This window comes from Salvelinus alpinus, chromosome 19 (assembly GCF_045679555.1).
Source record: "Salvelinus alpinus chromosome 19, SLU_Salpinus.1, whole genome shotgun sequence".
Classification (NCBI taxonomy): Eukaryota; Metazoa; Chordata; class Actinopteri; order Salmoniformes; family Salmonidae; genus Salvelinus; species Salvelinus alpinus.
In genome coordinates this window covers 51944947-51970808 of record NC_092104.1, presented here as the reverse complement: position 1 = coordinate 51970808, position 25862 = coordinate 51944947, and the positions used below count along the sequence as shown (strand labels likewise).

The 25862-nt window shown below is 41.2% G+C and overlaps 1 protein-coding gene and 1 long non-coding RNA gene across 12 annotated transcripts in view; one reads left to right on the top strand and one right to left on the bottom strand.

Annotated features, from left to right (window-relative positions):
- Positions 1 to 2401: 2401 nt before the first annotated feature.
- On the bottom strand, positions 2402 to 25500 carry LOC139545804 (uncharacterized). Its single transcript, XR_011669146.1, has 2 exons — positions 25315 to 25500; positions 2402 to 2656 (listed from the first exon to the last, which is right to left on the bottom strand). It is a non-coding gene; the product is annotated as an uncharacterized lncRNA (long non-coding RNA).
- LOC139545800 (ataxin-2-like) overlaps positions 21336 to 25862 on the top strand; it is a 30880-nt gene continuing 26353 nt past the window's right edge. For 10 of the 11 annotated variants that reach the window (XM_071353994.1, XM_071353993.1, XM_071353997.1 and 7 more), the window contains exon 1: positions 21336 to 21847. Coding sequence is in view for 8 of the 11 variants with exons in the window: in XM_071353997.1 (XP_071210098.1) it covers positions 21768 to 21847 (80 nt within the window). In the remaining 3 variants the exon portion in view is untranslated. Of the gene's footprint in view, positions 21848 to 25482; positions 25740 to 25862 lie in introns of those variants that run through there. The other variant, XM_071353992.1, reaches the window with a different exon arrangement.

Sequence of the window (25862 nt, the reverse complement as noted above, 5' to 3'; positions counted from 1 at the left end):
ATATTTGGCTCTTTTTGTGTTTTTTTTTATGCTATTTTTATTATGTTAATTCAGAATGTATTATTTATGTTTTTTATTGTAAGCAATAAAACCAAATTCTGTTGTCATTGACATCAGAAAAGGGTCAAACTGACTAACTGCCCTACAGACTCCCTTTGATGACAAACAAATGCCATTCTAGAGCTCAATGCCACGAATACAGTTGATCTTTTTTAATTTCTATACTTCAACAATTTTGCCTCTGAAGTTACAAGCTATAAGTCCATGTGAAAACAAATCCCTTCCATCGTTTATTCATTATTTTATAGAAACAATATGTTCCTCCAGCTTGAATAGTGATTTCCTACTCATTCTAATGACACTATATATCCACTAGATGGGGTGTTTTAACTAAAGTACCTACTTTTCCAAAACCCCATCTGTTTGATTATATCAATGTTTTAATAGTCACTACCCTTTCCAAGACACAAAGCCTGGATGAAAATATTGTATTAATATTATTAAAGGAATTAATAAACTGTTGAGGAAGCTGCAGTGGAGGAAGAACCTGAACCAAAGCCCATTTATTCTAGAACAAAGTAATAAATCAAATCAGGCTTTATTTATAGAGCACATTTCAGACATGAATGCAACACAATGCACTTCATAGGAAAAAACTATGAAAATAAAAACTGAAATATTTACTACACAAGAAACATAAGAGGATAAAAAACAACAAAAGAATAACAATTTCAAACTAAAAGACTAAAAAAACACCCTAAGGTAAATGCACACCTGTTCAGTGTGCATTTACAGGTGATTAGAACGCTTGTTATGGGCATTTTTACACACGTTCATTACACCTGTTCAGTGTTCATTTACAGCTGATTAGAACGCGTGTTATGGGCACATTTTTACATGCGTTCATTACACCTGTTCAGCTTATTGGGTAAGGAATGGTGTTTTTGGAGTTGTTTTTGGATAATTGCCGAGAACAACTTATTTGGTCGCTAACGTCACATTTTGTGATTTAAAAAAAAAAACATTTATGTATTGAAAAAAGGCATATAAAGGCTTCATAATTCATAAAGGTATTTTCTTATTTTAATTAGCTATCCATCTGTCACGCCCTGACCATAGTAAGCTGTTTTTTCTCTGTGTTGGTTGGGGCGTGATAGTGACATGGGTGGGTCATCTAGGGTTTTTGTATGTCTATGTTGGCCTGACATGGTTCCCAATCAGAGACAGCTGTTTATCGTTGTCTCTGATTGGGGATCATATTTAGGTGGCCATTTCCCTTTTGTGGCATCTTGACTATGTTTAGTTGCCTGTCTGCACTATTTTTGTATAGCGGCACGTTTCGTTTGTACTTTATTGTTTTGGTGAGTTTTCAGTTTATTAAAAATGTGGAACTCTACTCATGCTGCACCTTGGTCTCACTCATATTCCTTGTCTGAAGTATCAAGCTCTAAGTCCATGTGTGGAAGAAAATTACACTTTCCATCCACCAAATAGGATTGTTTTGATAAAAGTACCTACTTTTCCAAAACCCCATTTGTTTGATAAATAAATTAAAGCAATAATAGTCACTATACTTTCCAAACCACAAAGGCTGGATTAAAATGTTTTATAAAAATGTATAAACTTGAGGCAGCAGAGGAAGGACCAGGGTGCAACACTTGAGAGAAATAAGCTTCTTGTGCATATGGAAATGTCTGGCATCTTTTATTTTGTTACCTTTATTGAACTAGGCAAGTCAGTTAGGAAAAAATGTGTATTTACGATGACAGTTTAGGAACAGTGGGTTGACTGTCTTGTTCAGGGGTAGAACAACAGATTTTTACCTTGTCAGCTCAGGGATTTGATCTTGCAATCTTTCAGTTTACTAGTCCAACAGTCTAACCACTAGGCTACTTGCCTCAGATCATGAAACCAAGGCTTTACGTGATGCATTTATATTTTTGTTCAGTCTATATACGTCCATGTGAAAATGTGCTGCAAACTGAGACGTCACCGCTCAAATTGCTAATCCAATATTTTGAGAATAGCTGGCTAGCCATCTGTCCGCTACGTAACATGCATATATCTTATGTTATCTTAAGGCTACCTCTGCACCGTTTCTTTTGTCGTTGATAGGCTGTACATTTACCTACCTATTCCCTGACATTGTCCAAGTTCTGATTTCTCATTAATTCTCCCTTCCTCCTCCAATGTATTCCATATTGCCCACTTCCTCACCAGACAGTAGCAGCAAACTATTAGAAACGGTGCTAATTTCAATCAACATTTTAAAAAGGGTAGTAGACATTGACAGTAGACACTTCCCCGATCATAGTCTAGCTCAAAACTAATGAGACTGTTTAGCATGTAAAAATTAACAGTACAAAACATACATTATTTTAGCAAACATAAAATAAATGAGTTTTGACTGAATAGATATTTAATAAACGTTTCAAAACAATACATTATACTATAGACCTGCTAAATTATTCACATCCAGCATAAAAAAATATTACAAACAGAATAAACAAAAATTATTTTGTGTTTACTTCTGATGTAACAATTGTTCATGAAGCAAACATTGTATGACTTGGTGAAGATGTGGGAGAAAGAAGCTGTCTGTTTTCCTCCCCCTCATTCATCCGCGGCGCTCATTCTACATAGCATTTGGAGATTCCTGTGAACATCAACAGTCAAAAAGATGTCATTCTGAACAGCAACATCTTCCTAACAAGAATCTAGACCAGTTGACAACTCAACAGAATTCAGTCTTGTTCATGATTATGATCGGTACAACATGAGACAGATAGCAAGTAAGTATATCAGATCGTATACCACGGTATATCACGGTATATACCATGGTATAGCTAAATAGGACAAATTAGCTAGCAAGTGCAAGCTACCTAGCTAAATTGCCACGTTACATTGTTGGCACGTTACAAATTGTCCGTGTTAAACAGGCTGACTACACCGCTCGCATCGCGTGCGTGAGCGTTGCAAAATAAATGTAGAAATCTATATTATTCAATTAATGCACCCACACTGCTCGCGCACGTCAATGAGCATCTGCGTTGCCAAGGGCTAAAATAGAAGTCCTTTCTATTTCTGACGCAGGTCACACTGCAAGTCCTGCCTCTCCCATCTCATTGGTTTATAGAAGCAGGTACCCATGTGCCATCTCCTCATTGATTTTACCCACGTGGGTGACTGAAAGACGAATGAGGTCTGTGGAGGTAATGCACCTAACAGGCTGACTACAACGCTCGCATCACGTGTGCGAGTATTGCAAAATAAATTTAGAAATCTATATTATTCAATTATTGCACCCACACTGCTCGCCTACGAGCGTCTGCGTTGCCAAGGGCTAACAGGCTCACCACACCACTCGCGTCGCGTTCGCGAGCATTGCAAAATAAATGTAGAAATCTATGTTATTCAACTATTGCACCCAGTCCTGCCTCTCTCATCTCCTCATTGGTTTATAGAAGCAGGTACCCACGTGCCAACTCCTCATTGGTTATACCCACGTGGGTGACTGAAAGACGAACGAGGTCAGTGGCGGTAATGCACCTAATTTATGAAAGTTGCTAATCGCAATATAAAGTCAAGAGAAGAAAAAGCCTGGAAGGAAGAGAGATGACTAGAAACGATTCGTTTGACCGTTTTATGTGTGGATTAATTGGAGGAGTAGAGGACCTTGTGCACTTCAGGTAAAATAACAACTCAATGTTTATATCCCAGGACAAATTAGCTAGCAACAGAAAGCTAGCTAAATAGGACAAATTAGCTAGCAAGTGCAAGCTAACTAGCTAAATTGCCATAAATGTTTAATGCTTTCGACCTGTCCCCAAATTATAATTGGTTCAGAGTTTGTTTTGATATTTTAACCTGCGTGTCGTGATCGCGTTTGGTGTGGGGGGACAAAATAAATGTATGGACGATGGCGCACAATGGTGCATGTGCGCAGCCGTTTTGGGTTCCGTGTTACTACACAAGCGTCCAGATAATGATGGCATTCCGGCTCTTTTCAGTGAGCCGGCTTGCTCGGCTCAGCTCACTCAGCTCACCGGCTTGTTCGGCTCTTTAAAATAAATATGTTTTGTATTTTTTCAATCCAAACAGTTTGGATAGTTTGACTATGATTGATGTTAAAACAATTCTAATTAAATTATATCATACTCATCCTTAACTACAATGTGTTTAAAAATGCATTTATTTATGAAAAAAGCTATTAAACATTTGCATTTAAAGTATAATTTTTATTAATTTTTTACCCCTTTTTCTCCCCAATTTTGTGGTATCCAATTGGTAGTAGTTACTGTCTTGTCTCATCGCTGCAACTCCCGTACAGACTCGGGAGAGGCGAAGGTCGAGAGCCATGCTGTAACGTTTGTCGTCGGAATGAGACCAAGGTGCAGCATGGTAGGCGTACATTCTTCTTTAATTTAAATGTACACCAAAAACAATAAACAATACAACGACCGAACAGCTTCGTCGTGCAAACTACATGCACTCAAAACAAAGACAACATCCCACACTGAAGGAGGGAAAAAGGACTGCCTAAGCATGATTCCCAATCAGAGACAACAATAGACAGCTGCCTCTGATTGGGAACCACACTCGGCCAAAAACAAAGAAATAGAAAACATAGAAATAAAGAAACTAGAATGCCCACCCTAGTCACACCCTGGCCTAACCAAAATAGAGAATTAAAACCTATCTATGGCCAGGGCGTGACACGTGTCCTCCGAAACACAACCCAACCAAGCCGCACTGCTTATTGACATAACGCACATCCAACCCGGAAGCCAGCCGCACCAATGTGTCGGAGGAAACACCGTACACCTAGCGACCTGGTCAGCGTGCACATAATAGAATATTGCACAATATCAAAGAAAAATAAATGTGCAAAACTGCAGCATCACACTTAACACTAAACTGGTCCCTCTTTTCTCTCTTCTTTATTGCCATGTTATAACCAGCAGCACACAGCAATGCTGACCATATTTTGCTTTTATGAGAGATTTGCATTCAGAAATGCAAGCTGCCTCACTTGAGGGGCTGATGCGGTTTCTTCTCTCAGTAATTATTTGTCCCGTTTTCGAGAAGACCCTCTCAGAGGGAATGGATGTGGCCACTATGCAGAATCTCCCTGTCATGACTTTAGTAAGCCGTAGGTAGAAAGAGGCCTTGTTCTTTCACAAGCTCAGAGGGGCTCCTCCAAATAGGATCGGACCTCCATTATGGCATCTGCTGAGCGATTCCTTCGCGCTGCATCCCCAGTTGCTCTCCCGTCAAACAGCATCCAAACAGCAGACGTTTGTTGCACTACTGCTAGTGCTTCTGCTCCATCTGATCCCTCTTCTTCCTGTTGCTGTGGTGCCTGAGCCAGCTGACTGCTGGGGCTGCCCCTCCCTGCTGCTGAGGTTATTCTTTGAAGAGCCTCATCAATCGCTCTGGCATCACTGAAGGCTAACTTCTTAAACCTGGGGTCAAGTGCAGCAGTTTCTGATAGCACGTGATTATATTCCATGGAACTTTCTGTCCATTGATGAACATAGGGTGTCCATCAACTCTGTCACGTGTCCTGTGGTTACATTTGCTTCTCTCTGGTGGCTGGCTGTGATTCGCTGCAGACCCTTACACAGGAGTATCATTTTTGAGGCTGTCACATAGCTGAAAAGAGAGAACAGTAATTTATTAGTTCAGGTTCATGTTTTGTCTACTGATACTACATTCTCATCTACTGCACTCATATACATATATAATATACATATATAATACTGGATTAAATAATGATGTAGTAATAACTGCTTACTGTACCTCTCTCCACTGAGCTCCACAGTGACCTGCTCAAAGGGTTCCAGGACTCTGCACACCTCCTCCACCACCTCCCATTCCTCTTGGGTCAGAGCATCAACAGGTGCATTGACAATTGCCAGCGCAGAGATGATGGCATCCTTTGACTCAAGAAATCGCTTCAACATATAAAATGTCGAATTCCACATTGTAGTGCAGTCTTGTTTAGGCCTCAGCTCAGGCATCCCCATTGTGCGTTGTGTAGACTTTAGTTTTTCAGCACCTACTGTGCTCCTGTGGAAGTATTCCACAGCTGCTTTCACTTTGTGCACAGTGGGCTTCATCACCTTCAGAGCATCTCTTACAATCAGGTTGATTGTGTGGGCAAGACATGGATGATGGGTCCATTTTAAAATGTTCATGGCTTTGGTTATGTTAGCTGCATTGTTGCTAACACAACAGACCACTTTTCCATCTACTTGCCATTCTCTGGCCACTCTCAACAGTTCCTCTGCCAAGTTCTCTGAGGTGTGTGTCTGTCGCTGAACTCAAAGCAGTCCAGAAGACAGCTAGACATCGAAAAATCTTCAATGAAGTGACATGTAACCAACATGTAACCTCACATCCGGCGCCGAAACGAGATGGCCGCCTCGCTTCGCGTTCCTTGGAAAATATGCAGTATTTTGTTTTTTTATGTGTTATTTCTTACATCGGTACCCCAGGTAATCTTAGGTTTCATTACATACAGTCGGGAGGAACTACTGAATATACGATTAACGTCAACTCATCATCGTTCCTACCAGGAATATGACTTTCCCGAAACGGATCCAGTGTTTTGCCTTCCACCCAATACAATGGATCTGATCCCAGCCGGCGACCTTGTGCGACGCCGTAAAAGGGGCAAACGAGGCGGTCTCCTGGTCAGGCTTCGGAGACGGGCACATCGCGCTCCACTCCCTAGCATACTACTCGCCAATGTCCAGTCTCTTGACAATAAGGTTGATGAAATCCGAGCACGGGTAGCATTCCAGAGAGACATCAGGGATTGCAACGTGCTCTGCTTCACGGAAACATGGCTAACTCAAGAGACGCTAACGGAGTCGGTGCAGCCAGCTGGTTTCTTCATGCATCGCGCCGACAGAAACAAACATCTTTCTGGTAAGAAGAGGGGCGGGGGGGTATGCCTTATGATTAACGAGACGTGGTGTGATCATCATAACAACACACAGGAACTCAAGTCATTCTGTTCACCTGATCTAGAACTCCTCACAATCAAATGTCGACCGCATTATCTACCAAGGGAATTCTCTTCGATCATAATCACAGCCGTATATATTCCCCCCCAAGCAGACACATCGATGGCCCTGAACGAACTTTATCTGACTCTTTGTAAACTGGAAACCACACACCCTGAGGCTGCATTCATCGTAGCTGGGGATTTTAACAAGGCTAATCTAAAAACAAAACTCCCTAAATTCTATCAGCATATCGATTGTGCTACCAGGGCTGGAAAAACCCTAGATCATTGTTATACTAATTTCCGCGACGCATATAAGGCCCTCCCCCGCCCCCCTTTCGGAAAAGCTGACCACGACTCCATTTTGTTGATTCCAGCCTACAAACAGAAACTAAAACAACAAGCTCCCGCGCTCAGGTCTGTTCAACGCTGGTCCGACCAATCTGATTCCACGCTTCAAGACTGCTTCGATCACGCGGATTGGAATATGTTCCGCATTGCGTCCAACAACAATATTGACGAATATGCTGATTCGGTGAGCGAGTTCATTAGGAAGTGCATTGACGATGTCGTACCCACAGCAACGATTAAAACATTCCCAAACCAGAAACCGTGGATTGACGGCAGCATTCGCGTGAAACTGAAAGCGCGAACCACTGCTTTTAACCAGGGCAAGGTGACCGGAAGCATGACCGAATACAAACAGTGTAGCTATTCTCTCCGCAAGGCAATCAAACAGGCTAAGTCCCAGTACAGAGACAAAATCGAGTCGCAATTCAACAGCTCAGACACAAGAGGTATGTGGCAGGGTCTACAGTCAATCACGGATTACAAAAAGAAAACCAGCCCCGTCGCAGACCAGGATGTCTTGCTCCCAGACAGGCTAAACAACTTTTTTGCCCGCTTTGAGGACAATACAGTGCCACTGACACGGCCCCCTACCAAAACCTGCGGGCTCTCCTTCACTGCAGCCGAGGTGAGTAAAACATTTAAACGTGTTAACCCTCGCAAGGCTGCAGGCCCAGACGGCATTCCCAGCCGCGTCCTCAGAGCATGCGCAGACCAGCTGGCTGGTGTGTTTACGGACATATTCAATCAATCCTTATCCCAGTCTGCTGTTCCCACATGCTTCAAGAGGGCCACCATTGTTCCTGTTCCCAAGAAAGCTAAGGTAACTGAGCTAAACGACTACCGCCCCGTAGCACTCACTTCCGTCATCATGAAGTGCTTTGAGAGACTAGTCAAGGACCATATCACCTCCACCCTACCGGACACCCTAGACCCACTCCAATTTGCTTACCGACCCAATAGGTCCACAGACGACGCAATCGCAACCACACTGCACACTGCCCTAACCCATCTGGACAAGAGGAATACCCATGTGAGAATGCTGTTCATCGATTACAGCTCAGCATTTAACACCATAGTACCCTCCAAACTCGTCATCAAGCTCGAGACCCTGGGTCTCGACCCCGCCCTGTGCAACTGGGTCCTGGACTTCCTGACGGGCCGCCCCCAGGTGGTGAGGGTAGGTAACAACATCTCCACCCCGCTGATCCTCAACACTGGGGCCCCACAAGGGTGCGTTCTGAGCCCTCTCCTGTACTACCTGTTCACCCACGACTGCGTGGCCATGCACGCCTCCAACTCAATCATCAAGTTTGCGGATGACACTACAGTGGTAGGCTTGATTACCAACAACGACGAGACGGCCTACAGGGAGGAGGTGAGGGCCCTCGGAGTGTGGTGTCAGGAAAATAACCTCACACTCAACGTCAACAAAACAAAGGAGATGATTGTGGACTTCAGGAAACAGCAGAGGGAGCACCCCCCTATCCACATCGACGGGTCAGTAGTGGAGAAGGTGGAAAGTTTTAAGTTCCTCGGTGTACACATCACGGACAAACTGAATTGGTCCACCCACACAGACAGCGTCGTGAAGAAGGCGCAGCAGCGCCTCTTCAACCTCAGGAGGCTGAAGAAATTCGGCTTGTCACCAAAAGCACTCACAAACTTCTACAGATGCACAATCGAGAGCATCCTGTCGGGCTGTATCACCGCCTGGTACGGCAACTGCTCCGCCCACAACCGTAAGGCTCTCCAGAGGGTAGTGAGGTCTGCAGAACGCATCACCGGGGGCAAACTACCTGCCCTCCAGGACACCTACACCACCCGATGTCACAGGAAGGCCATAAAGATCATCAAGGACAACAACCACCCAAGCCACTGCCTGTTCACCCCGCTATCATCCAGAAGGCGAGGTCAGTACAGGTGCATCAAAGCAGGGACCGAGAGACTGAAAAACAGCTTCTATCTCAAGGCCATCAGACTGTTAAACAGCCACCACTAACATTTAGCGGCCGCTGCCAACATACTGACTCAACTCCAGCCACTTTAAAAATGGGAATTGATGGAAATTATGTAAAAATGTACCACTAGCCACTTTAAACAATGCCACTTAATATAATGTTTACATACCCTACATTACCCATCTCATATGTATATACTGTACTCTATATCATCTACTGCATCTTGCCATCTTTATGTAATACATGTACCACTAGCCACTTTAAACTATGCCACTTTATGTTTACATACCCTACAGTACTCATCTCATATGTATATACCGTACTCTATACCATCTACTGCATCTTGTCTATGCCGTTCTGTACCACCACTCATTCATATATCTTTATGTACATATTCTTTATCCCTTTACACTTGTGTGTGTATAAGTGTAACGGATGTGAAATGGCTAGCTAGTTAGCGGGTACGCGCTAGTAGCATTTCAATCAGTTACGTCACTTGCTCTGAAACCAATATGTAGTGTTGCCCCTTGCTCTGCAAGGGCCGTGGCCTTTGTGGAGCGATGGGTAACGATGCTTCGTGGGCGACCGTTGTTGATGTGTGCAGAGGGTCCCTGGTTCGCGCCCGTGTCGGGGCGAGGGGACGACGTAAAGTTATACTGTTACATTGATGCTGTTGACCCGGATCACTGGTTGCTGCGGAAAAGGAGGAGGTTGAAAGGGGGTGAGTGTAACGGATGTGAAATGGCTAGCTAGTTAGCGGGTACGCGCTAGTAGCATTTCAATCAGTTACGTCACTTGCTCTGAAACCAATATGTAGTGTTGCCCCTTGCTCTGCAAGGGCCGCGGCTTTTGTGGAGCGATGGGTAACGATGCTTCGTGGGTGTCAGTTGTTGATGTGTGCAGAGGGTCCCTGGTTCGCGCCCGTGTCGGGGCGAGGGGACGTACTAAAGTTATACTGTTACATAAGGTAGTAGTTGTGGAATTGTTAGGTTTGATTACTTGTTGGTTATTACTGCATTGTCGGAACTAGAAGCACAAGCATTTCGCTACACTCGCATTAACATCTGCTAACCATGTGTATGTGACTAATAAAATTTGATTTGATTTGATTTTAAGAAATGGTTACCTTTGATGTCCAGCAGTTAGTGGTAAGGCACACTGCAGTAGCTTTTGGGGCTCTTTCCCACACTGAAGCCTGTGTGCTCTCATACAGTTGTGGAATAAGTGATTTAGAAAGGGTTTTCCTGCTTGGAATTGTGTACATTGGATTTAGAATATTGCTATAATTTTCAAAACCTCTGTCCTCAACGATCGAAAATGGCTGGAAATCGGTGGCAATCATTTTATCCAATGCAATATAAATTTGGCCTTGTTTTGCTACAGACATTGGCATAAACTGGTCCATAGAAGACTGCGTTGCTGTGGGTCGTGGAGTAGGCCTACTTGACTGAGTGGATACATCTCCACGTGTGGAGGTGCTGGCTCCACCACTATCACTAGCAGGTCCCCTAGTTTCTCGAAGCTCCGCTCAGCTAGCTTCACAGTTGGGTGCACAGTTCGCATATGCCGGTGTAGGTTGTGCGTAGAACCGGCTTTATATGAGATTGTTTTTGCTAACTCTACACTGTGCTCTAACATTGTCTACTGTTACGGATACAGGTATCCCGTGTGTGTATCCTGTGTGTGTATTTCTTTTCTCTCCTTCTCCCCTCACAGATGATAATCATCCTTCCCCAATCAGTCACCAATCTGTCATCAATCAGAAGACACCTGCTCTTTTTTCCTTACCCAATCACATTCCCTTTCCCTCTCTCTAGAGCTCAATCTCTCTGTCATGCCATCTCTCTGTAGATCTCTTGTTTGGTTTAGCAACTACATGTCACTTTGTCCGTTACCCTTTGAGTATTGTTTTTGTTATGGTGTTTGACTGTTTGTTTGATGGTGGGAAAAGGGGGTACCAAGACAAGTCGCCCATGGGCATACACTACCCGTAGGTGAACTTTGTCTAAGAACACTAGTTAGAACTGCGCGGATCACCCACTGTATTTTTGGTTAGTTAGTTAGCTGTTATTGAAGTAGGCTAGTCTAGTTTAGGGGTGTTTTTGGATGGTTGTTTCTTTCCTTGGGTCCAGCTCAGCCCCTCTTCCTGCCCCCCCTTTACCATGTGTTTACCAAATAAACCATGAGTGTTTGACGGTAGATTTATGTTGTCTGTGTTTATTCGTTCTCACTGTTACTTTTTCACTGTTATAATTTGCATGAGTTATGTTACGTGTCTCGTTGCCATCCCCCCTAGACTGTAGAGCCAAAGGGATTCGTAACATCTACATTATTAAAATGCATCCAAAAATGCTAATGTGCTTCTGACTCATTTTCCAGCTGTTGTTTTCACAGCTGTCCTTTCTTCTCTCTCCTCGGCTGTGTGTGACTGAGTTCGCTCGGCCCTCCCTCACGCATCTTTGGTTCATTGGTTGACACTGCGTGTCTTATTGACAGGAACAACAGGTGAGGCTGTTGGTCTGAGCAGACAGTCAGAACGTGTGTGTGCACTTGAGAATTTAGGCCTATATTATTATTTTTTCTTCTTTGAATTAGTTAATTCTATTCATTTAAATCTTTTGATTATTCATATCTTTTTTTTATTTTTATAAATAGATTTGGCTCTTCTGATATGCGAGCCGGCTCCCAAGGTTCACCTTCAAGAGCCGACTCATTAGCGAACAACCCATCACTACTCCTCAGTCCGAGAAAACACTGAGAGAGAAAGCTATTTGTCGCAGATTAGAAGTCCATAACGTTAAATAAATATAGCATTAGCCTTGGGATGCTTTAGGTATTGTTATAAGAGAGTGTGAGACTATTGAAACATGTAACTTTCAGAGTTTTATCGTTGTTATTGATATAGTTATACAGAGTGCTAAAAAGTATTGCTGGTGCTAGCTAGCATGTCTTTCTATGATGCAGATGGTTAGATAGCTGCTGATTTTTGCTAGCGTTGCACTATGGGAGATGTAGTTTTAGCCCTCTAAGGTCTGAATGGGATAAAGGTGATTTCACGTTGTAGCTTGTTTGTATTAGTGTTTTTGTACGAGTTGTTGCATTTTAATACTGTCAACACTGAAAGCACCTAGAATTGTATTGGAGATGTGAGACAGGATATGTGTTTTACCTTCATGCTCCTCTATAGAACAACTTGTCAGATGGTGCATTGGAGACTGATGTATTCCTGTCCTGTCTTTTCATAACATTATTAGAGGTACATGTCACGAGAATTTCTATCGCAATGTTCTAACTGAACTGTTTTATAACTATCTGTATCCTGGAGGTTGTAAAGCTCCAGTTGTAAGAAACAGACAGATTCCCAGGATACAAATGATCAGTTCTTTATTCAGAGAGCGCTCTGCCCCCCTAGTGCAGAGCAAGTCTTTTCATAGGCTACTCCCTGCTTAGGCAGGCAGTACTTTCCCACTACCCCCATACATAGTTATCTCGTCTCACAGTTGTACCCTGCTTGCATAGCTACAAAAGAATACAATGCCCTAGTTATAATTCTAACCAAGCTACACACATCAGATTATATTCTTATGATTCTAACACATTTCACACAGATATACAGTTTTGGGTTGGTATATCTTAGAAGAATTTATATGTTTAAGGTAGTGACTATCAATCCACCCTTTGACTAAATATTACACACAAGCTGGATAAATGTATTTATAGCTCTATTGTCTACGAATTACTATTATACATTCTTTGTATTAAAGATAGTTTATTATTTTATTCTATACATTACGGCTTTATGTATGAATGTAATTGTGTGAGTCAGAGAAAACGCTGAGAAAGAACAACTTGTCAGATGGTGGATTGGAGACTGATGTGTTCCTGTCCTGTCTTTTCATAATATTATTGCAGATCGACATAAAAGCCCAAAATGGCAGCCCTAGTGTCGCTCTTCAATTCTTGGTTCTTCTATGGTACATAAACTCAGCAAAAAATGAAACGTCCTCTCACTTAACTGCATTTGTTTTCAGGAAACTTAACATGTGTAAATATTTGTATGAACATAACAAGATTCAACAACTGAGACATGAACTGAACAAGTTCCACAGACATGTCACTAACAGAAATGGAATAATGTGTCCCTGAACAAAGGGTGTTCAAAATCAAAAGTAACATTCAGTATCTGGTGTGGCCACCAGCTGCATTAAGTACTGCAGTGCATCTCCTCCTCGTGGACTGCACCAGATTTGCCAGTTCTTGCTGTGAGATGTTACCCCACTCTTCCACTAAGGCACCTGCAAGGTCCCTGACATTTCTGAGGGGAATGGCCCTAGCCCTCACCCTCCGATCCAACAGCTCCCAGACGTGCTCAATGGGATTGAGATCCGGGTTCTTCGCTGGCCATGGCAGAACACTGACATTCATGTCTTGCAGGAAATCACACAGAACGAGCAGTATGGCTGGTGATATCATTTACACAGATAATTTTATGAAATGTTTAAAAAAAAGGTATAACTTTTTTTTTAAATCAATTAGTATATTTGAGTTTAACCACAATATTTGTTATATTATTTGTTTTGTCTTTTCAGGTGGATTAAACTGAAATTGTAACCAACTTTCAATGGCTTGTTTAAAAAATAACAATATTGGAGATTATTTTATAACTAACTGAAATAAATAACTGAAAGTGAGTGGTTGTAATCTGAATAATGGCAAAAGGTCATTCTTGAACATGGGGTGAGACATTCTTACTAATTTACGAGAGAACCATTTCGGATTTAAGTATAACTTTTGTATGACTGATGCCTTTAGTGAGAGGTCTAATGCTTTAATATTTAATAATTTCTGCCCTCCGAATTCATATTCATTATATAAATAGGCCCTTTTAATTTTGTCTAGTTTGCCATTCCAAATAAAATTGAATATTTTTTGCTCATATAATATTAAAAAGCAGATCGCTGGGGTAGGCAAAAACCATAGGCAAATAGGTCAACTGTGAAATGACTAAAGTTAATCAGGGTGATTTTTCCACAAATAGACAGGTATTTTCCTTTCCATGGTAACAAGATCCTATCTATTTTTGCTAACTTTCTATTCAAATGTATTGCTTCAAAAGCCTAGAATCTTGCTAATCCAACTGCGTTGTCAGATTTAAAAAATGATTTACTGCGAAAGAATATGATGCGATTATCTGAGCACAGAGCCCCATACCAAAATACTTTTTCAACCAGCACAGGCGTAACAAAATCACAGATAGCAATGAAATAAATCGTTTACCTTTGAAGATCTTTCTCTGTTTGCAATCCCAAGGCTCATTGTTACACAATGAATGGTCTTTTGTTCGGTTAAACCCATTTTTATAGCCTAACACGAAACATTGTGAACGCTTATCTCGTATCATTCAATTTGACTAAACATTCGACGTAAATACACAAACTAAACCTGACTTTATCCAGTCATGTTTGGTTTCCTTGCAATCCACTGTTTGTTTGTAACACAACCAAACTTGATGGGTCATTTCGCGGGACGTATTGACCCGAAAAAAACGATTGGAAGACAACAAGTAACGACCTCATTGTGCACCAATTATATGACCGGTTTCGTTGATTGACTGTATCTAGCTGGGTAGATAGCCAATGAGCAGAGGTAAACGGCAATATCTAATGTTTGTGTTTTGGAAGACCAACCCATGTAGTAAACTCCGGCGTAAAGATTGTCATTCGCCATTGAAGTTTCATACTGTAAGTAGCCAAACTCATTACGCACAGCACTGTTTCGGTAACAAGCATCTTCAGATGTTTATATTGTAGCGACCCGCACAGACAGCTGTGTGTTATGTGTTAGGCTAGTAGGTGGTTATGTTGTACTGACCAGTACCCAGTGTTCGCGGGGTCCGACATGTCAATCAAACTGCTATCTGCCAATCACGGGAATGCCTGGAATGTTCTGATGCCGGGCATCCTGGTGGTTGGCGGAGTGGCGTGGAGGGGGGTTGGGCAGGAGGATGGAGCATTGGAAGTTAAGAGCAGGTTTAGCCTTTGTTCTCTCTCTTACCTCTGGGCTTCACAAGAGAAGGTCACGATTGGCTTGTGGGTTCTGTCATTTATTTGGCGTGGGCTATGGCCAAACAGTAGCCTGTGTAAAGTTGGTTTAATAAACCGTCAATTCGCAAACTCAAACCTCTGTCTGGACGATTGTTAATTTATGATCTAGTCAGGTCATTACAATATATCGAAAATCATGGCGAATAATTCAGGGAAAGCTAAATCTAAGACTAGATATACGAATGTCGACAAAATTATTTGATCGTGAAAGTGAAACATATGCTTTTGGAAGACGACTCAGTTAGCGACCATGACTCAAATGGAAGCATATTTTTTGAACGGAGAGGACATTGTTTTGGACTGGTAAGTTCTTCTCATGCTAAAGCCGTTGTTTGAAATTAATAATATAAAATATTATTTGTGATTGTTTTTACATTTTATTTGCAATATATAAAAATGTAATGAAATGTGTAAAGTACACACATTGGCTATACTTCCTCCAGCGTATGCTTCCTCAACTCAGTCTACATATTATGGATTAGAGGGAGCATGGTCGAGATGCGCGTGTCTCCCGCCAACGTGTCCATCCCCAACGTGTGTCCATCCCCCTCTGAAGCTGGTTCATCCAGCTGGACCCCTGCAGTCTCTGGCTCCAGACCTCCCGGGCCATCTAGAGGTAAACTGTTCATATTTACTCTTGAGGGCTATATAAATAGATTTGATAGAGGACTGAGGGTCTTCCAAATATTGAAAGTGTGTAAATAGTTACCCATGTTATTTTGTAAATGTATATTTTTTTTCCTCAAAAAAAATTCTTCATTTTCCCCCCTCCATTTTTTGGGGGGGTGTGTTAGAATACCATTTTGGTATTTTGTATATAGTTATTTTGTATATAGTTATTTGTTTCAAAATGTATACCTTCACCAATTTGGCCACATTTGGGCTACTTGTGTGGGACACCTGGGTGACTTCATGATAAATGTCATGTAGCACACTCATTTTGGAACTTTGCACAAGTACTGTTGCCCTCTTATGTTTTTCACTGAAATTGTCCCCATATTCATATCTGAATGTTTGTTTTATCTTGTTCATTTTAAAGATGATGATACAACAATTAAAAAGAAAAAAACGTATGGTTTTTTCATTGTATTATCTAAACCAGATCTATTGTGTTATATTCTCCTACATTCAATTCACATTAACACAAACTTCAGAGTGTTTTCTTTCAAATGGTACCAAGAATATGCATATCCTTGCTCCTGGACCGGAGCTAGAGGCAGTTAGATTTGGGTATGTCTTCAGGTGGAAATTGAAAGAGGGGGGGGGGGGTAGCTGTAAGAGGAAAAAAATACATACAATTCGCCTCGGTTAGTGGATATGCTTAAAGTACATTACTTCCTCTTTCAAAATATCGCATTTCTATCTTGAAGATTGAAAAATAATTTGATGCATTTTTCCCCATATTCCATCCAGTTTGCTTTATTTTTTATAATATATTACACTAGATCTTTCTTGAATTAAGTTCCTCCATTTCTTTTTTCTTCAAACTTACTGAGCCTCTATGGTAGAGTTTTTATTGTTATCTATCTGTACTGTTAGTCCTTCAATTTCCTTTGTTAATATGGACTCTTTTGACCTAAATTGCTTTTGTTTTATAGATGAGTACTGAATTGCATAGCCTCTAAAGGCACATTTAAAAGTGTCCCATACAATAAGGGGATCTGCTGTACCTATGTTATGTTGGAAAAAGTGAGTTATAAATTATTCTGTCCTAGTTTAAAAGAAAGTTATCATCCAGTAGGCTTTGATTACATTTCCAATATTCTCGCCCACGTGGAAATTGTGTAAGAGTAATATATATGCCAATTATGTGATGGTCCGACCGCATTCTGTCCCCTATCAACACTTTTTAACCTTTTGGTGCCAGAGAGAATGACATAAGAAAGTAATCAAGACGATTAGCTTGATTAAGCCTCCACCATGTATATCTCACTAGGTCAGGGTATTTGAGCCTCCATATAGCAACAAATTCCAATATATCCATGATTTCCTTAAGTGCCTGAGTGTAATAGTTTGTAGTGTGATTTACTTTATGGTCCATAGAGGTATTTAAAACTGCATTATAATCTCCCATCACAATAAGGGTCTTATGTTAAAAAAAAAATAATTATGTTGCTTGTAGGGTTGATACATTATGTATATTTTCAAAGAAGCATGTATCATCATCATTTGAACCGTATAGGTTAATAAGCCATCTCTGTTTATGGTCCAATAACATATTTAAAATCATCCATCTACCTTGAGGATCTGTTTGGACAATTTGCACATTTGGATCAAAACTACTGTTAATTAATATCATCACCCCTTTTTGAATTTCTTTTCCCATGGGAGAAATATATTTCACCCTCCCCAGTCCCTTTTCCACAAAACTTTATCTAAAATTGTTGAATGAGTTTCCTGTAAACAATATATATTATATTTGTTCTCTTTTAGCCAGGTAAATACTGATCTTTTCTTATTATCTGCTAAGCCATTACAATTACAACTGGCTACACTTATTTCACCAATTACCATATTGAGACAAGTTTAAATTATATTTATCATAATATATGTTTGCACCACCCGATGTCACAGGAAGGCCAAAAAAATCAAGGACAACAACCACTCGAGCAACTGCCTGTTCACCCCGCTATCATCCAGAAGGCGAGGTCAGTACAGGTGCATCAAAGCTGGGACCGAAAGACTGAAAAACAGCTTCTATCTCAAGGCCATTAGACTGTTAAACAGCCATCACTAACATTGCATGGCTGCTGCCAACATACTGACTCAAATCTCTAGCCACTTTAATAATGAAAAATTGGATGTAATAAATGTATCACTAGTCACTTTAAACAATACCACTTTATATAATGTTTACATACCCTACATTACTCATCTCATATGTATATACTGTACTCTATACCATCTACTGCATTTTGCCTATGCCGCATGGCCATCGCTCATCTATATATTTATGTACATATTCTTATTCATTCCTTTACACTTGTGTATAAGGTAGTTGTGAAATTGTTAGATTACTTGTTAGATATTACTGCACGGTCTGAAATAGAAGCACAAGCATTTCACTACACTCGCATTAACATCTGCTAACCATGTGTATGTGACCAATAAAATTTGATTTGATTTAAAACACCATTAAAAGTAACATGATGATTGAGTGTCTATATAGCTGCACCATGATATTTGCATTGCTACCGGCAAAAGCATTTCCATCACCCTCACCTCGATTTATATTACATATAGCTATTAAAATATATATTAAAAAATTCCTGTTCATCTTCATTTCCATAATTACCCATGACTATTTGTAGTAATGTAGGCAGTTTATGCAAAGGATTGTTACCTCTTACCAGTATTGCCATTACAAAAATTACATTTTGGCAAGCAATTATTATTTTAGCAAACAATTACTGTGATTCATCCTATATTGTCCCTAACATCTTTTACTCCCTCACAACAGTTGAGACACACACAACCCCTTTCCCCCACAAACAACCATACACTCAGATGCTCAACAGTTGCACCATCCCAGAGCCCAACTCAGATCCACCAAACATTGAGGGAGGATATACACAGTTGGCTGTGTATTGGGTTAACACCGTCAAGGATTCTGGTACTTGCACAGAATTGGGCCATAAGGGAAAAGTGACTGGAGTACTTTGTGACTCCAGGGGACATACAAAACCATGATGCAAAACTTATGCCATCAGTGTCTCGGAAGACGTTAGGAAACTTACACAGCGAAACTGGAATTTATCAACAATACATCCACAGGAAACACCTTGTCCTTGTGCTGATGACAACATAGATTAGGAAAAATGTAATGGCCTGTTATAAGGCCATGGTCTTCATGGATGTCATAGTCTGTTAATATTTTGAATGTACAGCGATACAGGATGGCTTAAAGCGACAGCTACCCTGGGTAAACTGATTTGACCATCTACAGTGAAGCATGACAGATGTGCTTCTTTGTTGGACATGCGGAATTATACAATGGGTGGGTCTAATCCTGAATGGTGAAAGTTAAAACCGCATTCCAGCCGTTGTCTATTCCACAAATTACCACCGGCTAAACCTATGATATTGAAATACCTATTTACTCTGTTCAATCTCACTGCGCAATCCACTGTCTCATCAACCCTGCCAGGAAATGTATAAACTTGATCTCCACTATAAAAAGCATCTAGATGTAACGGATGTGAAATGGCTAGCTAGTTAGCGGGTACGCGCTAGTAGCATTTCAATCAGTTACGTCACTTGCTCTGAAACCAATATGTAGTGTTGCCCCTTGCTCTGCAAGGGTCGTGCCCATTTCTTTTAGCGACGGGTAGCGATGCTTGGTTTTCAACAGCAGATGATTTGTATAGAGGACATTGGCTCGTGCCTGTCTCAGGGGACGACGTAGTTATACTATTATATTGATACTGTTGACCCGGATCCACTGGTCGCTGCGGATAAGGAGAAGGTTGAAGGGGGTGAGTGTCACGAACGTGACACTGACTAGCAAATTGAACTGGTATGTCAATAGCAACATATCAAAACTGTTATCAGTTCACTGGCTCTGAAATCAATACGTAGTGTTGCCCCTTGCTCTGCAAGAACTACAACTTTTATGGAGTGAGTGGATAACGATGCTTCATTGTTGATCAGTTGTTCGATGCGTGCATGAGGGTCCCTGATTCGCGATCGAATCGGGGAAAAGAGATGACGCAAAGTTATACTGTTACCCAGGCATTGTCTCCCATATCTTGGAGGACTAGTGCATTTGATATTCGACAGCAGAGATTTGTATAAACATTGCCGTCTAACTCGAAATATTAAATTACGACCTTTACAGTACCATACAAACTGGGCTGTGTCCGATTGACATTGACAGCAGATTGAACTGGCTAGTCAGAGCAACATGCAAAACTGTTATCAGTTCACTGACTAAATCAAAACTTTGTTGCGAAAACTAAAATGGATGAGTGGAACATTTATTTTGATATTTTCCGCGGCATGACTATGGATGAATGGGGAAAAGAAATGGGAAGGGGGGAGCAGTACAGTGTAAGTAGCTACCTGGCACTCCTTAGTGGGCTCAACCGGTTTCTAAATGACCCACCCATCGGTCGCAGCTGGTGCCTTGTAAAGGATACTAAAATTACCACCTCGAATCATGTATTTCTGGTGAATATCAAACAGCTAAGAAGGCAAGGAAAATATATCACAAACAGCCACCCTCCCATCACCGATAAGGACATGGTCCAGCTCCAAAACTCCCAGGCTCTGAATCCCGGTACACCAAAGGGTCTGGTCCAGAAAGTGTGGTTCGACCTCCAGTTACATCTGGGTCGAAGAGGAGAACTGGCAACTTTAGCCCAACTCATCCTTCGTAAAAACAGACGAGAACGGTCTAATGTATGTTGTTCATAGCCTGTTTGTTATTTCTAAGTCGCACTCGTAATTAGGCTACTGGAAAACAATATTATAACACATTCTCTCTCTCTCAGATACGCCACACTCGAATATAACAAGGCCACAAAGAATCCTTTGGACCCAAGGGAGTAGCATCCCTAGATTTGTGTCGGGACTATATCTTGTGGAAGGATGAAATAGTACGAATAAATTGAGCAAAATAACGATTAATGAAAATATGTCGATCATTTGAATATGTTGGTAACCCGTTGTATAAAAGTGATAATGCCCTCGAAGCCAGTGTTACCGGTTTGCCCCGTAACAATATATCCAACAAAACACCGGCTTCGAGGGCATGATCAGTTAATCATGACATGCGCAAGCAGATTGTGTACGTTGTGTTTGGTTTAACAGATTGTGCCAGGAAAGTAGGTGTATGCATCTTTTGTTTTTGGGGATATTTTACAACCCCGTACAGTAGGTGGCGGCAATACACTGAGCGGAGTCTGCCAATAAACCTCAAAGAAGAAGAAGCCGGCGTACATTATACCTGCTCCTTTCGCTGTTAGCTGAAAATCCCGTTTGAGCAAATCGAAAAATAAATTGACCGCAGGTTCAAGTCACTAATGTATTACTTAAGTGTAATCGGCGCATATTGTATTTATTTTTAAAGAGGATAGCTAACTGTTCTGTTGTAATAGGCATTACACATACGTTAGCTAGCCTGCTATTTGCTAAGTAAGCTAATAGCTAGCAAGGTTCTCTTAAGGTTTTGAATCACATGCGCGAGTAGCTCAACTAGCAAGTGGACGTTAGCGGTCATTAATAAAAGCTATATAGCTCGCTAACACACCCTAATATTATATTTTCATCATTTGGTTGCAGTGTATAGTGTTTTTGAGATATTAGGAGTACACCGCAAACGTTGTCGTTTATGGGATAATGTCAATGAAGCAGGCCGGTGGTAATCGCAAACCCGGCGGTGGTGCTGCCGCTGGGGCCGGACGACAGAATTTGGGCAGGTCGGTGATTTATTCAGTCGACATTTTAGTTAGCAAATATAATGCCAACGTTTGAAAATTAACATAAGCTTATTATGCTCTTAGTTACAGGAGCTGACATTTCCGCGATAAACGTCAAAACGTGTTATGTGAATGCACATTTCAGTGGGGCCTGACTGCTTACTACGTTGTTGGTGGTCAAGTTTAGCCAGCCAGCTAGCAAGTTAGGCCTACGAATCATGCTGACACACAATCCAGCAGTATTGCGGTACTTAGTTATTTTGGTAGCTCCATCTGTTTGTTAGTAGCTAACGAGTATTGAGAACATTAGTAAGCTAGCAGTGGTTGCTGGTTTGTGTCCTGTGTCAATTGCTTCCCAGGATAACCCTGTGACAAGAGGATGCATATACAGCAACTTATCAAACGTATATACTACATAACTAGCTTCTTCACTAGATTTAGGCTACGTTAGCCAACTACCATTAATTCATGCCATTGTATCAGCATCAAATGGTATTATTGGATAAATCGGCTAATTCTAGCTACCAATTTAGCCAGGGGTGTATTCATTACGGAAACCGTTTGCTCCTTTTACTTCTGGTTCTGAAATGGTAAACGAAACTGGGCGGGACCTACCTGATTTTGTCCAATAGAAACTCTTGTTTGAGTTTGTTTTGAGTAAATGGTTTGTTGCAAAACGTTTTGCAACAGAATCAGCAATGTGATATTATACTGAACAAAAATATAAAATGCAACATGTAGTGTTGGTCCCATGTGTCACGAGCTGAAATAAAGGGTCCCAGAAATGTTCCGTCTATACAAAATCTTCTAAAATTTTGTGCACAAATTAGTTTACATCCCTATTAGTGACATATCTCCTTTGCCAAGATAATCCATCCACCTGACATTATATGCTGGGGACAATAAAATGCCACTAAAGTGTACAGTTTTGTCACAACAAAATGCCAAAGATCTCTCAAGTTTGTCCACCAGAGCTGTTAGAGAATTGAATGTTAATTTCTCTACCATAAGCTGCCTCCAACATTGTTTTAGAGAATTTGGCAGTACGTCCAACCTGCCTCAACCACGCCAGCCCAGGACCTCAAATCCGGCTTCTTCACTTGTGGGATCGTTTGAGACCAGCCAGCAGGACAGCTGATGAAACACGACTATTTCTGTCTGTAATAAAACCCTTTTTTGGGGAAAAACTCAATCCGATTGGCTGGGCCTGGCTTCCATGTGGTTGGGCCCTTGCCCAATCATGTGAAATCCATAGATTAGAGCCTAATTTATTTAAATTGACTGATTACATTATTTGAACCAACTCAGTAAAATTGTTGCATATTGGGTTTATATTTTTGTTCAGTATATGTTTTCATACTGGGTGTTACAAGAAAGCCCTATACATACGCTGCCATAGATTTTTAAACTAACCTATGCTTGGTGATGCCGCCTTTGTTCTCGATTTGGTAAAAAAAGTATCTTCGAAATGTCCTTGGTTCAACAAAAACACAAAGGTATGAAATCCATGTTTTGTACAGAGTGAGAAATGCTTCTTGCATGTGGGTAGATATGTTTTGTTTGCACTGTGTGACGTCCTGTCATCTACAGTGCCTGTAAAGTATTCAGACCTCTTGACTTTTTCAACATTTTGTTACATTACAGCCTTTTTCTAAAATGGATAAAATAAAAATCCTCAGCAATCTACACACAATACCCCATAATGACAAAGCGAAAACAAGTTTAGAAATTTTGGCAAATTTATAAAAACATTTAAACAGATACTTAAATAAGGTTCAGACCCTTTGCTATTAAATTTGAAATTCAGCTCAGGTGCATCCTGTTTCCATTGATCATCCTTGAGATGTTTCTACAGCTTGATTGGAGTCCACCTGTGGTAAATTCAATTGTCTATATAAGGTCCCACAGTTGACAGAGTAAAGACCAACCCATGAGGCCAAAGAATTGTCCATAGAGCTCCGAGACAGGATTGGGTCAAGGCACAGATCTGGGGAAGGGTACCAAATCATTCCTGCAGCATTGAATGCCCCCAAGAACACAGTGGCCTCCATCATTCTTAAATGGAAGAAGTTTGGAACCACCAAGACTCTAGAGCTGGCCACCCGGCCAAACTGAGCAATCGGGGGAGAAGGGCCTTGGTCAGGGAGGTGTGCTCAGAACCTCAGACTTGGGTAAAGGTTCACCTTCCAACAGGGCAATGACCCTAAGCACTCAGTCAAAACAAAGCAGGAGTGGCTTCGGGACAAGTCTCTGAATGCCCTTGATTGGCCCAGCCAGAGCCTGGACTTAAACCTGATCGAACATCGCTGGAGAGACCTGAAAATAGCTCTGCAGCAATGCTCCCCATCCAACCTGACAGAGCTTGAGAGGAACTGCAGAGAGGAATAGGAGAAACTCCCCAAATACAGGTGTGCCATGCTTGTAGTGTCATACCCAAGAAGACTCAAGGTTGTAACTGCTGCCAAAGGTGCTTCAACAAAGTACTAAGTAAAGGGTCTAAATACTTATATAAATGTGTTTCAGTTTATAAGTAGGCCAGATCTAGCTGCTATCACGTTGGTGTCTACTGATGGGTTGGTTGTTTAACAAAACCGAAGTGTGCTCAACTATGGGGCAAAACAGACTGGGCTGGCTCAGATGGTTTCCAACATGTAAACTATATTTCTCCAATGTTTATTGAAAACATAAATACATTTGCACAATGAGAACATCTTTCATACATTGTTAGTTAGCTAGCGGTTTTAGCCATATTAGCATTGACATGAAATCAGTCAAACACCCCAAAACAAGACCTGGTATCAAGAACAAGATGAATCTAGCTGAAATCACTCACTTACAATTTTCCACGTGGCAGTTTGTCAATGTTGATAGTTATCTGGCCATCCAGAATAACATCAACTCATGGACTAATGCCCCATTGAAGCGTGCGCATAATTTGACGTTGTTAGCTAACCCATCTATGGAATAGCCACCCCGTTAAGCAGACAGCAATTGATACATTTTTTTTCAATGGTTAATGGCCTTAGTGAACTGTCTTCATTTATCCACCATCTTTGGCGCAACGCTTCAGGGGTCCGGAACATGATTACAAATAATTTGTAGACTGCAAATTGAACGCAAAAATCCCAAACAGATATTTGACTAAAACAATCATTTCAAACCTTGCTTACATTTGTATACAAGCACATATGTCTCTTATGCATGGGAATACGTTGGAACAGATTTCCAAAATTCTTATCACTTCGAGCCGATTTACTGGTTTTTACACTCTTATGTCCAATAGAAAACTTGAGGGGCCTAATAAAATGTGGGCCGCTAGTTGGGGAACCCTGTTGTATCGTCTTTGATGTGGCCGCATCATCTGGAAATGACTAGTTCCTGCAAATATGTTGGGAAATGCAAGTTGTCTGGCAGCTAAAATGGTGAGGGAACTTCACTCTGTGCAAAATGTGGATTTAATATCTTACCGAGTTTTCACTGGATTTTGTAGAACCAACTGCAACTGGTCACCGAATCGGGAACGAAGAAAGTATCGCCAATAACAGTTGGGAAAATGTATTGCGAGGCTTTTCATTAGCGAACCTCTAACACGGGTGTCAATCTTGTCCCACGGAGGGCTTGGTGTCTGTGGGTTTTGTTTTTAAGACCTTGACAATCAGGTGAGGGGAGTTCCTTACTAATTAGTGACCTTAATTCATCAAGTACAAGGGTGGAGCAAAAAGCAGCGGACTCTGTGGAATGAATTTGACACGTGCTCTAACGGGTATGGAGAATCACAAATCCCGTTACCAATTATGTAGCAAGGCTATGTTAGGATACCACCACCTTTCTACGCAACGTTTTGCTTTTACATCTTGTTGCAAGATGGAGGCTTTGGCACCGACAATTGAAGGTAAAAATTGCCTAGCTACCTTCAATAGCTTCCTACCTTTTTGTTGTGAAGTCACAATCACAGCAATAGTGTTGCAATCATTTTGAAGTTGTAATATAAATGGGTGCGTGCGAGTAAGAAGGG